The 17,137-nt window shown below is 36.5% G+C and overlaps 1 protein-coding gene across 5 annotated transcripts in view; it reads left to right on the forward strand.

Annotated features, from left to right (window-relative positions):
* DIAPH2 (diaphanous related formin 2) overlaps positions 1-17,137 on the forward strand; it is an 865,471-nt gene that overhangs the window by 670,424 nt on the left and 177,910 nt on the right. For all 5 annotated transcript variants that reach the window (XM_082447365.1, XM_082447362.1, XM_082447364.1 and 2 more), the window contains one exon: positions 3,725-3,860. In XM_082447365.1, the coding sequence (XP_082303491.1) occupies positions 3,725-3,860 (136 nt within the window). The remainder of the gene's footprint in view (positions 1-3,724; positions 3,861-17,137) is intronic.

Below are 17,137 nucleotides of genomic sequence, written 5' to 3' on the forward strand. Positions count from 1 at the left end.
CATCTGTAAAATGAGAACAAATACTAGGTTTTCTATAAATATTTGAAGTTATTTACTTAAAACACCTGGCACATAATAAATTTCCATTAAACACTAGCTGTTATTATCAGAACAAGGAAGAAATACAAACGCAAGTTACCAGTTTTTTCCATCTTCATAATAAATGACAGCACTCAGCAGCTAAATAGCCCATTAGATTGATAATGGAAGAGTCCACCTGATCTCAGGTAGCCTCGGCCTGCAGCGGCTTGAAGCAGGCTTTCGGTTCCCGGCCAGAGATTGAGGTCGGGTTTCCTTTGGCCAATCCTTTTGATTTGCCTGGTTCAGAGTCCCTATTTGGCTCAGGATCCTCCCCTGTGTGCGCACGCATCTCTCAGCCAAGATGGATTCTACCGAAGAGGCCTGTGGGTAGTTGGCACCACTTACTATGGGGTGGCGCCCCCTCCCTTTTTGACCTCCAAGGAGCTTTCTAGTTGGGAAGGTTTCCTTGACTTTGAGAATGAGAAAAATGTGGTCTCCTATCTTCTAGCTGGGCAGGGCCCAGCCTCCTCTCTCAATTGTCCTGCTATTCTCATCTTGGAGTATCGGTCCACAGAGAACGAATCTCCAGTTGCTTTCCCTGGGTTGCAGGGGGTGGCCCATCTATCTCCTGCCTCACACCCAGATGTTGGTTGATTGTTTACCAGATCAGAGATTTGACTGATAATAAAATGTACACAAGCATTAACCTCCCTTCTCTCCTCTGCTACTCACCTCCTCTCATGTTACTTACCAAAGATCATGCAACTTTTTAATATCAGAGCCTGAATGTATGTTGCTTTTGCACATTGTCTTTTTATTCTAAGTTACAATTTTATTTCAATCCTGCCTTTTTCAAACATCTACTTTTTTAAATTGTATTAATTTTTATTGAGATATAATTTATATATCATAAAATTCACCATTTTGCAGTATACAATTCAGTGGTTTTTAATATGTTCACAAGGTTCTGCAACCATCACCACTACATAATTCCAGAACATTTTCATCATGCCCAGAAAGAAACCCCATTCTCATTAGCAGTCACTCTGCATTCCCCCTCCTCCTTCCCCTGGCAACCAGTAATCTACTTTGTCTCCATGGATTTACCTATTCTGGACATTATATATAAATGGAATCATAACCATATGTGGCCTTTTGTGTCTTCTTTCACTGAGCGTAATATTTTAAGGTTCATCCATGTTGTGGCATGTATCAGTACTTTATTCTTTTTATGCTTGAATAATATTCCATCATATGGATATATATGTACCACATTTTGTTTATCCATTTATCAGTTGGTGGACATTTGGGTTGTTTCCACTTATTGGCTATTAGAAATGATGCTGCTAATGAACGTTCTTGTACAAGTTTTTGTGTGAACACGTGTTTTCTTTTGTCTTGGATATATACCTAGGAGTGGAATTGTTGTGTCATATTATAACTCTATGTTTAGCATTTTGAGGAACTCAGACAGCTTTCCAGGATGACTCATTATTTTACATTCACACCAGCAATATAAAGCATTCCAATTTCCCCAATTCTTCATTTATTATTATCTGTTTTGTTGTTTTTTATTATAGCCATCCTAGTGTTCATGAAGTGGTACCTCATTGTGGTTTTGATTTGCAGTTCCCTAGTGATTAATGATGTTGAACATCTTTTCAAATACTTACTGGCTCTTTATCTTCTTTGTAGAAATATCTATTTAAATCCTTTGCCCATTTTTAGTTGGGTTATTTGTCATTTTATTGTTGAGTAGTAAGAGTTTTTATATATTCTTATTAGATATATGATTTGCAGATATTTTCTCCCATTCTGTGGGTTATCTCTTCGCTCTCTTGACAGTGTTCTTTTTTTTTTTTCTCCCTTTTGGCCGCCCCACACAGCTTGCCCGACCTTAGTTCCCCAACCAGGGATCGAATCTGGGCTCCGGCAGTGAGGGTGCCGAGTCCTAACCACTGGACTCCCAGGGAATTCCCTTGACAGTGTCCTTTGATGGATAAAAGTTTTTGGTTTTGATGAAGTCTTATTTATCTATTTTTTCCCTTTGGTTGTTTGTGCTTTTGGTGTCATCCACATTGTCTTTCTTCCATGAAGAATAAAACAAACACTAAACCCTGAGAAGAGAGACATGAGTTATTTTCCCAACTTTGCAATTACATAAATGTGTGACCTTAGGCAAGTATTTAAACTCATTCAGAACCCAGTTTCCACATCTGCAAAAAGAAGCTGGATTCAGCAGAGCAGACGATTTGCAATTTTGGGTGAATAAATTAATCTCTATGAAACCCCCTATGTTAGTGGTTCTCAACCTGGGTAACATTTGGCAATCTCTGGAGACAATTTTGGTTGTCAGAACCGGGGAGGGGTGCTACTGGCATCTAGGCAGTAAAGGTCAGGAGTGCTGCTAAATACCTTACAAGACACAGGGTGCTCCCACAACAAAGAATTGTCTTGCCCCAAATGACAATAGTGCTGAAGCTGAGAAACCCTGTTCTAAAATTATGACTCTATTATTCAAATTTATTTTAAGTGGTAGTCTTTGAGTTTGTCTGCAGGAGCCAGATTATTTTGTGCTCTTAGCCTAATGTTAGATGTATTAGTGTTACAGGGGCAGGAGAAGGGGGAGGTACCAATAATTCTTGCAAGTCAAGAGAATTTTTTTGAAAGTGTTTTCAAGGCTTTTAAAAACTATTATTACCTTTTAATATGAAGAAAAAATATTTCAATATAGACACCTCCAGGCCAAGGCTTGTAGATGTATTCTTGTTATTGAGTCCTTTTCTTTAGGGTTTCTGGAACAAAATAGCTTTTGTGAGATAGTTGGTACATGCTGTGAAGTATGTTTGATGAATCATAAGAGGAAAAAAACCCAGAACAACTTGATGGAAGGAACTTGCAGTCGGTGTGTCTCTGCATTAGTGATTTCTCTAAAATGACTATTCTCTAAAATACTATTAGTCCAGCAGAACAATTTACCCCAGCGTTCTCCCATACGGTCTACTGGAATGTACTGACTACCTTGAGTTCCACAGATAATCTATCCAAAATAAAACAGACAATAGCTTGAAATATGCTTCAGCACTCAAAGATCTTGGCATGTAAAAAGCTATTAAACGTGCAGGTATTTCTTTCCTGTAATAATATGGCTGATTGTTTCATGCCCTGCACCATTAGATGGAATGGTGACCACCTCCGCCACACCCACCCACCACTATCATTGTCGTAGACAAAGTGTTCTACGTATTTTATAAATGTATCTCATTTTTCTTACAAAAATCTTATCACGTAGTTTAAAAAAAACATTTTTCAGATAAGGGGAAAATGTAAAATAGAGTTGTACAGTACCTGCTAAGCCATATTTCCCTATTAAACTTTTTCTTATGTATCAAAACTATTTCATATTTCAACCACAGAGACAATATGTTTATTGTTAAAAAATCTGTGAACATTCATGTTTCTAATTTTCTGGCACCCCAGGTAATAGCAGTTAAAGCCTGAGTTACATATAATTTTTTTTCAAGAAGAAATATCTTACGATTATTTCTTTCTCTCAAAAGTATATGAATGTACCTCAAAGCTGCTATAATACTTTTCCATCTCTGAGCACCCACACTTGTATGTATAGAATTTTAATATTGCACAACTCCTCCAATATATACATAATGGAAGAATTTTTGTTTAACTCTGTTTATTTGTATAGGAAGCAGTGAAAGAAAACAACAAGAGAAAAGAAATGGAAGAGAAGACTAGGAGGGCAAAGCTTGCAAAAGAGAAAGCTGAACAAGAAAAGTTAGAACGCCAGAAGAAAAAGAAACAACTCATTGATATAAACAAAGGTATGAAGTGCTTCCATTTTTTAAGAAAGAGGTATGAAGTGCAAAATAATTGCACTTAATTATTGATAATTTTGAATTATAAAGTGAATAATGGTTTTGGTAGAAAATTCACAATATTATTAGTTATTTGTATCAAATGTCTTTCATGTTATTATCTGTATTTCTTTTCATCCTGCACTGAACACAGGCTTTTAGATAACCAATGCAAGGTAATATGTTGTTGCAACACTCTTTTTTTCTTCATTTATTTTACCAAATCATATTATGTTCTGGATGAGGCAGTGGTAAGAGAAGAAGAGAGTGAGATGAAAAGAGAAACACTGGTCTGGAGAGATGAGCCTTATGGCTCTAATTTTATTTTGTTGACACATGTCTGTTGACAGTACAGTAATAATTAACACCCTCCCTTGGGGACTTGAACATTTCAAGTCATAATGGATATTGACAGCACTGTTATAAGTTGCAAAAAAATAGGGAGAAGCACCTTGTCCAGCTGTGAGCCTACAAACAAAATACTGATATATCCACATAGTATAAAGTAAGTTGTTTTCTTGGTTAGCAAGAATGACTGTATATTAAAGGTGGATTTTTTTGGTTTCGTTTGTTTGGTTTTCTTTTTAAAGAAGAGAGGGTAAGGAAAGAAAGTGATCAGCACCAGGTAGCTGCAACTTAAGAATGCAAAAGCATAGCCTTTGCCACTGAGGGCTAGAGAATTGAAAAACAAAACAAAATCTGAACAAGATGCAAGATAATATGATTAATATGGACCACCTATTTCTAAGTATAATGATATTAAAAATTGCAAGCACTGTATAATGTTGACTGTGTGCCATATTTTAAGTAAGTTAATCTTCATAACATCTCTGTGAGGTAGGTACTATTATTATCTCATTTTACAGATGAGGAAACTGAAGCTCATAGAAATTAAGGAACTTGCCAAGGTCACACAAATGGAAGTATTAGCAGCAAGATTAGAATCTAAGTAGTCTGGCGATAGAATCTTTGCACTTATAAATGCCATTGTCAAATAATAATAACAATAACAACAACAGCAACAGCTAATATATAGGACTTACTATGTACCAAGAACTGTTCTAGGAATTTTATGCATTTGAACATATTTAATCTTCATAAAACCCTAGTAGGAGGGTGCTACTATCTCATTTTTAGATGAGGAAACAGGCACAGAGAAGTTAAGTGAGTTGCCCAAGTTGACAAAGATAGTAAGAGGTAGAACCAAGATCTGAGCCTAGGCAGTCTGTGGCCAAAGTTAATTATTAATTATTATTACGTATTTTTAATCATTGTCAGTTACTCTCTAGTAATGTCTGTTAATGGTGAATCTTCTGAAATAATATCTATACCATTCTTCTTCATATCTCTAAAATACATACAATTTTTCAGGAATTGACTGCAGTTTATCTTTTTACCCAGGAAATAAATATAACATAATTTTAAAAGACGAGAAAAGTATATAGAAGGGATACAACAAGGTCCTACTGTATAGCACAGGGAGCTATATTCAATAGCCTATTAAAAGCCATAATGGAAAAGAATATGAAAAAGAATACATATATATATATATATATTTTTTTTTAATAAATGGCTATGATTTACTCAGGGGAAAATGGAGCACGACAGTACTTGTAAGCCACTACACAGATGTGCGGACATCCCCAATTTTATAAGTGAGGCAGAATCTCAGTGCAACATTTGGGTCTTGAGAATACAAACACACACACACTCACACGTACACTCACATACACACACACTTCAAGGTACCCACCTGTAATACTGAAGGTGTGGAGATTGAGGTGTTTTTCACTCCAGTGTTTCTTTGCTGATTCATGCCCACTCCATAAAATCCGTGTTAAAGGCGAGGTCTTTCCCCTAACCTAATTATTTTCTGTCTCCTTGGATTGGGTGGGACATGTCTCACTCAATTAGGAAAAGTACTAGAGCACAGTATTTGTAGGAAGTTCTCGCTTAATAGGTGATGGAGTCAGTAGAACTGTGCTGAATGTTAGTTCCCTTACGTGCATGAAGGAGTACTGAGAGAAGAGGCTGGAAGAGGTACGGGACAGACTGTGTATTCACTTGGCTATGCTAAGGGTCTTACCCTGAGAGCTGTGGGAAACCTATGAATGTTTCTAAATGGGAAAGTGATATGCTTTTTTCTTAGAAAGATCCTTTTGACAGAAGCATAGAGAATGGACTGGAAAGGGAACAGCCTGAGACAACAGAGGTTAAGAGGTTATCATTGTCCTGACAAGAGATGATGGTGGCCTGAACTAATGCAGTGGTAGTGAGGTTACAGAAGTCACCAGTAAGAGGTGTATTAGATTCTCTAGGTTGTGGATATGCAGAGACAGATCTATTTTAAGGAATTGGCTTGTGTGATTATGGAAGCTGGCAAGTCCAAAATCTGTAGGGTAGGATGGCAGCCTGGAGACCCAGGGAAGAACCAGTGTTGCAGTTCAAGTCCAAAGGCAGTCTGCTGGTAGAATTCCCTCTTGCTCAGGGAAGATCAGTTTTTTGATCTATTCAGGCCTTCAACTGATTACATGAGGCCCACCTACATTACAGAGGGCAATCTGCTTTACTCAAAATCCACTGATTTAAATGTTTATCTCACCCAAAAACACCCTCAGAAAAACATCCAGAGTAATGTTTAAACAAGTATCTGGACACCATGGCCCAGCCAAGCTGACACATAAAATTAACCATCACCAGAGGGTTGTTAAAAGGTAGAACTGACTGACCCTGATGATTTTAGATGTGGGAATTAAGGGAAGGAAGCATTAAAGAAGGTGGTACTCTTCATAAAGAAAAAACAGTTCAAGAATAGAGCAGACTTCATCAGGAGGGTTACAATGATTAGTGACATTTTGAACCTGTTTCATTTTCAGAAACCTTGTAAAGATGGGAAATGTCTAAGAAGCCATTGTGTGTGTGCGTATGAAACTCAGGAAAGAGGTTTGGACTAGACAGACAGACTTGGGGATCATTGATTTTTGATGATTAAGGTTAGGGTATATTAGTTTGCTAGGGCTCCTGTAACAAAGTACCACAAACTGGATGGCTTAGGACAACAGAAATTTATTGTCTCACAGTTCTGGAGGACAGACGCCTGAAATCAAGGTGTAGGCGGTGTCCTGCTCTTTCTTAAGACACTAGGGAAGGACCCATTCCAGGCCTCTCTCCTAGCTTCTGTTAGTTCCTTGGCTTGTGGCAGCATAACTTCGATGGTCACATGGCATCTCCCTGTGTGCACGTCTGACTCTTCACATGGTGTTCTTTTTATTAGGACACCAGTCATGTTGGATTAGGGGTCCAACCTAGTCTAGTTTAAATTCACCTTAATTAATTACACAATTGATCTTATAACATATGAGTTTGAATGAGATCACAGGGTAAAGTATAAATCAGAAGTTCTGAAAGTATTTGGTCTCAGAACCTATTTACACTCTTAAAAATTATTGAGGACCTCCAATACCTTTTGCTTATTTAGGTTATATGTATTGACATTTATTATATTAGAATTTAAGTGGAGACATAGTAAATAAAATTATTTAAGAAATAATTTTAAAAGTAATTATTTATTAATTCTATTAAAATAAACTATTATGTGTTAAATAACATTTTTTTATGAAATGTAGCTTTATCTTCCAAAATCTCCCCTTCAAAAAACTTAGTAAGAAGAGAAAAAAATAGTGTTGTAAATCTCTTCAAAATCTGGCTTAATGAAAGACAGCTTGATTCTCATACCTGATTCTACATTCGGTCTAATGCGATATCGTTCATCATGTAGCTTCTAGAAAGCACTATACACTCATGAAAGAATGAGAGAGAAAAAGGCAAAAATGTCTCAGTATTCTTATAAAGATAGCTTAGACCTTGCAGATCTGAAATGATCTCAGGTCTCCACAAGTTCCCAGATTACACTTTTGAGACTCCGGGGTGAATAGTGAAAAGAGGAAGGAGTCAAGACAGTCTGTCCAGTTTTGTGCCGAGAACATAATCTTGTTCCCACATCACACTGCCCCCCTCCCCAACCTCCACCCCAAGTATGTATCAAGCTTTCACTATTTCCTTAAAAACATACCTACAATAGAAAGAAAAAAAGAAACAACCTATTTTGATTGTGTCTATAATATGTATATATTTTCATTTGCCAAGATTTGATTGATGACCTCTTCAAACATCATTGAAGGCATAGTATATAGATCCAAATAAGTTTTTTATGCAAATGCTTAGCTGAATGATCTGAACACGAAAGACACACTTTAAAATAGGATTAATCTTTTGTATATTCTTACCATATCTCTATTTACAGATCAATTAAATAATAAACTTCACCATTAGGTTCTTGATTTGTGGCCCATATGTGGCAAGTACTTATTATTATTATTGTTATTTATTGTAATATTATTTTACACTTAAGAGTATATGTTTGTTAGTACTTATAAATATGTTTTAAAAAGAGATCCTTCCATTGAAATGGTATAGTCTTAAGACAAAAAGATGCAGAAAAGAAAGAATAAGAACAGAGTTGGGTAATTGGGTGTCAAGATGGAGCTCAGTGTCAGTGAGTTTCTTAGTATCTTGTAAAAGATGGTGTTGTTAACTAGGTGGAAGTCAGCTGCAGATATTCTGAGAGCCTGGGAGGAGGCATGATGGAGCTACGTAAAAGGTGAATCCATGTTAGAAATAAGAATGAGGTGCCATAGAGAACTTCTAAATGTGTCCAACTAGAATGGTGTTATCCACTTTCCACTGAAAGAGAACTGATATAGAACATTTGATTGCCATTGTGAGATACATATAATTTAAACTGTAGAGATAGTTCATGCACATGTGACTAGAGATACATACCATTGGAACCCGGGGATCTGACCTATAACAAAAGTAGTCAAGTAAAGAGTCTCTTGGGTAAAGAAAGCCACTTGAAAATTACAAACAACTTTAAAAACACAAATACTCTTTCTGTAAAGTTTCTATTTCATATCAACTTAGCAAAATTGCCAACCCCTCCCTTTTAAAAAATCTCCTGTGATCTCATATAGCTAATAAGTAACAACAACAATATATATTTATCTGGCATGCAAAATTATATGCATTCATCATGAGGAAATATTCTGGAATCTAATTATTCAGAAGAATAATAGGATAAAGCAACCACAAAAGATTATTTCTATAATCTAGATGTGATCAGCCGAGCTCAGAATTAAGTAAAGATATCATGGAAACCGAGCAGCCAGAGAATTATACCTTTTCAGTTAAATCCATTAAAAAATGCCATGTTTCAAAAAAAAGCCATGTTTCAAGGCTCCATTTTGAAAGAATTAGAGATCCAAAGGCAAAGGCCATGATAAGAAATAGTATTTTTTTAATTGTAAAAGAGAAAAAAGACATGGTTATATATTAAAGAGACCATCATTTGCAAACATTAAGTGGCATGCCTAAAAAGTTATTAAAGTCTGTACATTAAAAAAGTGGAGATCAGTCCTAGCTCTGCCACCTACTCGCTTTATGACCTTGTTCTGTTCCTTCATCTCTTCATGCCTCAGTTACCTCATCTGTAATGGAGGATAATGACATTTATCCCCTATCATTTTAGTGAAGATTAAATGAGATAATTAAGTACAGTATATAACAAAGGGCCTAGAATATTCTTGCTGCTGCTGCTGATGAAAGAGTCATTTTGTGCTCGTTGGAGAATCAGAAAAAAGTTCAAGACGTAGTCCCCATCCTTTCTAGTTTACAATTTTGTCATAGAGATGTGTAGGGGAGGAGAAACTGTTCATTGGCTGGGACCCTGTAAACTACACTGACAAAAGACAGGTTAGCAGGGGATAAACGAACAGATTTATTAATACATGCATCGTGCATATACCTGGCAGCATTCGGTGATGAGTAACTCAGAGGGGTGGTTAGAACGTGGGCTTATAGAGCATCTTAGCAAAAGAATAATACATTTGGATAAGTTTTTAGATGAGACAAAGGAAGAGGACTTTGAGTTTCTAGTGTGGCAAATTGTGGGAAGGTAAATATATGGGGGAACTAATGGAAGATAAGGGCTAGTTAGTAAATTGTTATGTAGGTTCCTCTGGTGCCATTTCTGGACGGATAAGAGTCTATCTAGAGTACTCTCTGGCGAATATCTTCTGTTATTCCTGGTAAAGAGTAATAGAGGGACACCTTTACAAATTTATATCCTGCTTTTAAGGAAATAGCTAGAGGGCCGAGAGCTTTTCTGGTATCTGCTTCTTCTCACTTACCTTCAGCTCGAAATAATCCTTATGCCAAAGTGGCATATCTTTGGGTGACATATTCTGCTACTCTTCTGATGTAATAAAGCTGAACCAGCAAACAGTGTACCGATAAATAATAGAGATCATTTCGAACTATCTAAAAGGGGAGATCAATGAGATCTGGTAAAATGATGTAAGGCTTCGTGGAGAAGGCTAAATATGGTCTCTAAATGTATCCGTTGAACTAGATGCTGAAGGATGGGTAATATTTAGCTAAAGCAGGGGCGAGACTATTCAAGTAAATGGGACTAACGTCAGCAGTGGTGCACGTCAGCACGGAAGGCAACAGGCCTCACAGAGGATCTGTTCAGTGGCCCACAGGGAAGTACATCAAAATGATGACAAGGACAGGTCCTAAGTTCAGGTCTCAGATCTACAACTGAGTAGCCATATAATCTCTGACAAGGTATTTCATCTCTCTGTGCCGTAAGTTCCTGCTCTAAAAAATGGAATAGTAAAACGTTCCCTTGTTATTGTGAGGGTTAAATGAGGTAACCCACAGAGACTGGTGTTACTAATACTCTAGTCTATCCATTACATGTTGATGTCATTGGTCTCTGATGAATAGTTCAACGTTCAGTAAATATTTTCTCATGTTGTCATTGTCCTCGTTGTCGTCGTTGGCAGAGGAGGGTTTGAATTGGGAAACTGTTGGAAAAGTAGGAAGGCTGTTGGAAAGACTGTGAAGAGCTTTCCAAGTCAGATGGGAGGTTGTGATGCAATGAGGTAGGAGAGCCAAACTGATTATAGGAATTTGTTCAGGGTTCACCCAGGTAGTGAGCCAGAATACAAGAAAGGAGAGGTGAACACAAGGTGGATGTAGCTGGAAAAGAACAGTGAAAGGTGAAAAAAGAAAAAAAAAAAGGAGTTAGCTCATATCTGATGCTCTCTTCAAAGGAGTTTCAACCTGTGGCAGTTTAAGAAGGTGGTAACAGGAAAGAAAAATTTCATAAAAGAGATGGAAAAAAAGGCAGTGGGAGTTGGAAGCAGTGGATTTACTGATGGCCTAGACTTTTTTTTAAGAACAGCAAGGTTTCATCAATATATAACTATGTATTAATGTTTTTTGACGTATTAGGTTATTTCATTCATCCAACCAACATTTATTGCACCATTTCCCAAATAATTATAATTAAAGCATGCACAGTATTACACCATTTATTTAAATGTAAAATTGAGAAAGCTAATTTAAATGCAGCAAAAATATGCTAAATCAATAAATGTACTCTAAAATGTGTGTAATAGTATGTAAACTGTGCAAAGTACTTGGCATAATCTATGTTCTCCAACCTTTGATTATATTAATATAGATGATAATTAACTTAGGGATCACGAAAAATAAATTAATTAATTCTGTAGGTAAAGTAAGAAAGCTTACTGAATATTTGTAATATTGGTGAATAAATCTCTTTTCATGTTTCTGGAAGTCAGCAAATTAATTGCAAGGACTTGGAGGAAGCAATAAAAAGAAGTGCATTTAAAAAAGGGTGTTTTGAAATTGGAAACTCCAAATGTGATTCTTATGCAAATATTATTTAATCAGGAACAGCTTTGCTCCTCCTTATATAAGATTATATGGAAATTAGAATTGCCTATTTACTTCTAGTATGATGATAAAGATAGCTACCTGAGTCAGATTTGATGATAAATCAGTCTTCTGAGAGTGAATAAGCAAATTTTAACCAATAAACCTAAACATTTAAGCTCTATCATTAGTGGTGAATAGCAATTTGATTTTTCTGTTTTCCAAGTTTTAAAATAATTACATCTTATAAGTGAATTAATTCATTTCACATTACATTATTTTAATCTGAATAGATCAAAATTATGTTTCCTAATGTCATACCCCAGGCATTAAATTACAGTAACCAGTAGTATAGATTAGAATACCCATAAATAACAGAATTGATCCCAAGTAGTATTAAAGGGCCCCCGATAATATTGGGTTGGCCAAAAAGTTCGGTAGGGTTTTTCCGTAAGATGTTATGGAAAAACCCGACCGAACTTTTTGTCTACCCCTATGTAAATTCCTGAGACAAAATGGGTACCACCATTCTGGCATATTTTACAAATGATAGTGAGCAGCTCATAGATGCTAATGCAAAACTAAATATTGACCTAATAAGCCTTATTTATGAAGGAAAAAAAGAATATCTGGTTGATATTCCATTTATTTAAATTGCCTTGCTCCCTATATCAGCAAACATTTCAAGAAATCTGTTTATTCAAAATCAGAACTTTTTCTCTTTGCTCTCTAGGTTTGTTTTTTTCAATGGAAATATGTGGTGTGTGTGTGTGTGTTGAGCAATTCACCTAACCCCTCTGATCCTCAGCTTCCTTGCCTATAAAACAGAGGAAAGAATGGCATCCACCTTCCAGGATTTTCATAAGAATGAAATGAGACAACACTACAAATCTCTTAACAGTTGCTTGGTACACGGTTGGCACTTAATAAGTGTTCAATGTTGTTATCCCCTTAATAATAATAGTTATTTCAGTGAACATATCATGGAAAACGATTAATAGCAATAATCACTACAATAAAATCTTAGTTGACTAGAATGCCTAGGGGAAGAGGTGTTTTGATTAATCTGATTTTGCAATTATAAGAAAGCCATTTGGGCATCAGTCTTTATCATTCATAATCTTTCTGAACTCAGTGCACAGCCCTCCTCTGACTCACCCAAATACCTTCCCCCAACCCCCAGTATTTTTGGCTTCACATTTTACACAGGTGAAAATGTGCCGCATATAGTGTTTAAATATAGGTTTGTACATACAGTCAGCCCACGATATATAGATCATTGGTAAATCAATAGAACTTTGTTATTGTCTCTGGACCTGTATTCATAGCATGAGTGATCATTGCAAACAAGTGTTGGAGAGTGGGCTTCATCTGTTCTAATTCCAGAATACACTCTAGATTAATCGAAGGTTCTAGTTATTTTTCCAGTAGTCTATTTGAGCCACTTATCACTAGTAATTTTTTTCTGACCTCATACTAGAATAATTACATTTCTGGCATCAGTTCACTGGAAATAAGTGCTAAACTCTGATTCTGTCTGCCTTAGCAGTAAAACAAATTTCTACACCAACTAAAAATATTCTTTTAAATAGGAGACAAAAATAAATATGCGAAACACGATAGGTAATACACTTTAGATCTCATTAAGAGTTCTTACATTCTAAATGCAGAAACTCCGATTTGCAAAAACTCTAAGAACTGTCTTCAGTGTGTTGAGCATTTAACAAGATTTCATCAGTTCTTATGTAGAAGATGAGTAATGCTGGCAGTTACAAATTTGGCTGTTCTCTACAGTATGTGCTTGTTGCCATGTATGCCTTATGTAACTTCACGAGCCAGAAAACCGTGAAAATATTGGAGCAGGTGGGTGAAAACAATCAAATTGACTACATAAGAAATGACCAAAACACATTGTAGATGGCCTAATCATTTATTAGAAACATGCTTCGGTTCCATATTTCAGTATTCTAATTCTTATTACAGAAGTGTCAAATGAATAACAGCTGTTATATACCAACATTGCAATTAATTTGGCTGTGTTCTCAGTCAAATGCATTTAGATTCACATCGGTAATTACACCTAACAGCTTCATAGAACCAATAAGCTGCACTGGACCCAGCTGAGTCTCTAATGACTTTTTTTTCTTTGAATATTATATTTGTTCCACCCACATTGAATCCCTGAGCCCCCGGGCTGCTTCAGAATCAGGGCAAAATCTATTGTTACGCTAAACGTGTGAAAGGCTTATTATGGATGAAAACCTTTCAGTGATTCTTAATTTAATTCTGCAAGTGTTTATTGAGTGCCCACCGTGTGCTGAGCAGGGTGACACACCCTAATCATAGTATTGTTGTCTGTTAACTCAGCACCATTAGCCTACTTAAGGGGTTACTAACTGTCAGCCCCTCTGCCTCTGTGTGTGTCTTTTCTGTAAGAAATAATGGCTCTTGCTGCATATGTATGTATGTGTGTGTGTGTGTATCCACTCACACAGGACCATGTGCGGCATATAGCACGTATATTTCATTTTTTTCACATATTTTAATATATGAAAAATTCTATTTTTCTTCATTATGTCTAGTCAAGCCTCAGTCCTCAGTCACTCCCTTCACACATGAACAATCTATAAAGTATATGATATCTTGACTAGTTAGAAAAAAATGGGAAAAAAAAATCTTAGTTTAAGAAAGCAGTTATGCCTTTGTTATAATGGTATTAGAAACACATTATAACCTAAACTTAGAATACCTGATTGTCATCTAAATCAACAATTGGCTTTATATACTATTTCATAGTAGCTCAGAAGATGATGGTATGATTCATTTGGGAAGGAAAAAAATAATTATCCTTTTAAATGTGCAATTAACTGTGGATGCCATAATGCTTTTATTTGTTTGAACCAGTATTGGAATCTACTCTAAATGTACATTATATATAAAAAAAAAAATTATCTCTTCATCAGAGGAGATATTTTAGAGGTCCTGATTTTGATTTAGTCTTTTACATTTGCTGAGCCCTGGAGAGGGCTGCCTAGGAATTACTTAGAGCATCGCTAAACAGGATGTATGGCTATAGGTCTAGGGAGTTGCAGGCACAGCCCTGCTGAGGGTGGGACAGGGTCCCAGGGGTTCTTTACAGACCTGTATGGTTCTGTGGTAGAAGAACCGCATACTGGGTTAGGCTGTGCTGTAATCTGAAAATCAGAATACCTTGTTTTGTTTAAGCGTTTAGTCTCCCATTTTTATAACGTAACTCCCATCCCAATTTATTTTTTAATTTTTTAATTGAAGTATAGTTGATTTACAATGTTGTGTTAGTTTCAGGTGTACAGCAAAGCGATTCAGTTACACATATATATGTGTTCTTTTTCAGATTCTTTTCCATTATAGGTTATTACAAGATATTGACTATGTAGTTCCCTGTGCTATACAGTAGGTCCTTGTTTATCTATTTCATATATAGTAGTGTGTATCTGTTAATCCCAAACTCCAAATTTATCCCCCCCACCCCAATTTTTAAGCTAATCATTTTATGTAGTTGAATGTCTGAAGTTGAAGTTCTCCAAATTCCCTGTTTGTCTCACAAATATGTACACATTCCTGGTTTGAGTTGCTACCTCATCTGATTTTCTAGAACAGTATTTCTGTGAAAGGAAAATGTGTTCCCACTAGTCCTCTTTTGTCAAAAACTCTTTGCACTTCCTTTCTTTTGCCAGTTGAACCTTTTTTGAAATGCATCAGTAGGGAGAGCTTGCCTAGCCTTTGCTAGACAAGAGTAGCTGTAGGTGCATTTAAACAATCCAACTTGAAAAGGGGATTTCTCTCTTTTTATTTGAAAACAATTGAAAATGAAAGGTGTGTGTCTCAGGATAGAGTGCTTAACCGACCTTGTTCTACTGCACTTCAGTATGGTATATGAAACTGCCTCCCCTGTGTCTTTCCCCAGTGTTTTAAAAAGATGCTTTACTTGTTTGAGGCAACTGGTTCTGAGTCAGAGCTCTTTCTGGCATAAGCGGAATCCATTATGCTGTTAGGCCTCGTTATACTGTTCTTTGCATCTCAAAGAGTGAATGCAGCTTTGTTCAAAGGGCTATCTGATCATATTTTGAGGGGAAATGGAGATTGAGCTATAGAGGTGAACTATGGCTACATTAAGCTTTAAGTGTACCCACGCTCCATCCCCACAGTACGTACAGCCTGGACTTTTCAGTAATCTCATGTAAGCTCCTGTGACCCAGGCATGTTGAAAACTAGCCCTTTTCACTTGAGTAACCATGACAGTAAATGAAACCCCCTAAAGGTACCTCTCTCCTCAAGGGTGGAAAAGGAGGTGGCAGTGAGGGGTTTGCAGTACAGTTCCCAGCCTCTCCTTCCTGGCCCCTCTCCCATTTTAAGACCCCAGAAGAACAAAATAAGCATTTTTAGAAAGAAATGTATATTGTGAATCAACTCTACTTCAATAAAAAAATATTGATTGATTAAATTAAAAAAAAGAAATATACAGGTTCTTTCTTTTAAAATCATAGATATTTATAACCTTAGAAAAAGCTACTGTGTGCTTTGGACTTCAGTAGTTAATGCTTCTTCTGCAGGAGAAGGCTCTTTAAAGACAACAGTTAACTAAGGACTGATTGGAAGTTACATTCCAAAATAAAACTGTAAGTCTGTATTCCCTCACAAACATTTCCACGGACAGTAGTATGTGTTAAAGAAAAAAATGTATTCTTTAAATAGAAAACAGGGCCAGGTTTTGTTTCGTTCTGCTTGCTTCTTGGGGGGCGAGGAGGATAAGAAGCTAGTTGATTATCTCACAACTATGGTAGTTGGCCATCTCTAAATCTCTGGTATTCAAGAAATACCAAGTTTCAGTTCACAAAATGTGAGTCCTTTGTTATAAGCATCTTTTTTTTGGGGGGGGGGCCTCCGGGCAGTTTCTGAAACTAGTTTCTGACTCCCATGTGATGCTTTTATATATTTATCCATAAAACCTTTTGCATTTTTTTGAGTTGATGGTGCCTTTTTGTCATTCGGCTGCACCTCTCTCCCCTTCTGGGGGATTGTGACACTGTCACACTCTTCCTGATGCATTGCTTCCTGGTGGGTGACATCATGATTTGTGAGCAATCCAATATATAAATAAGGTGGTAAGAACTGCCTCAGCAATTCAGTTTCTGTTTTAAAGGAATTAAGCAGTCTCTTTCTGTTTTCTTACATTTCCCCCTACATCGTGTTCCCACAATTATATTAGGCACTATAGGAGGGCCTCTTTTCACTTTCACTCCATTTCAAAAAACATTTGGTTGACTCAAAATCTTCTTGGAAATGTACTACGCCATGTGTTATAATAGACCTCTCCTACCATACACATTTTTACCACGCTAGAATGTATCATTCAGCAATAGCTAATAACTACTAATTTTCTAGGAGCATCTCAGGAA

This window comes from Balaenoptera physalus, assembly GCF_965194825.1.
Source record: "Balaenoptera physalus genome assembly, chromosome: X".
Lineage (NCBI taxonomy): Eukaryota > Metazoa > Chordata > Mammalia > Artiodactyla > Balaenopteridae > Balaenoptera > Balaenoptera physalus.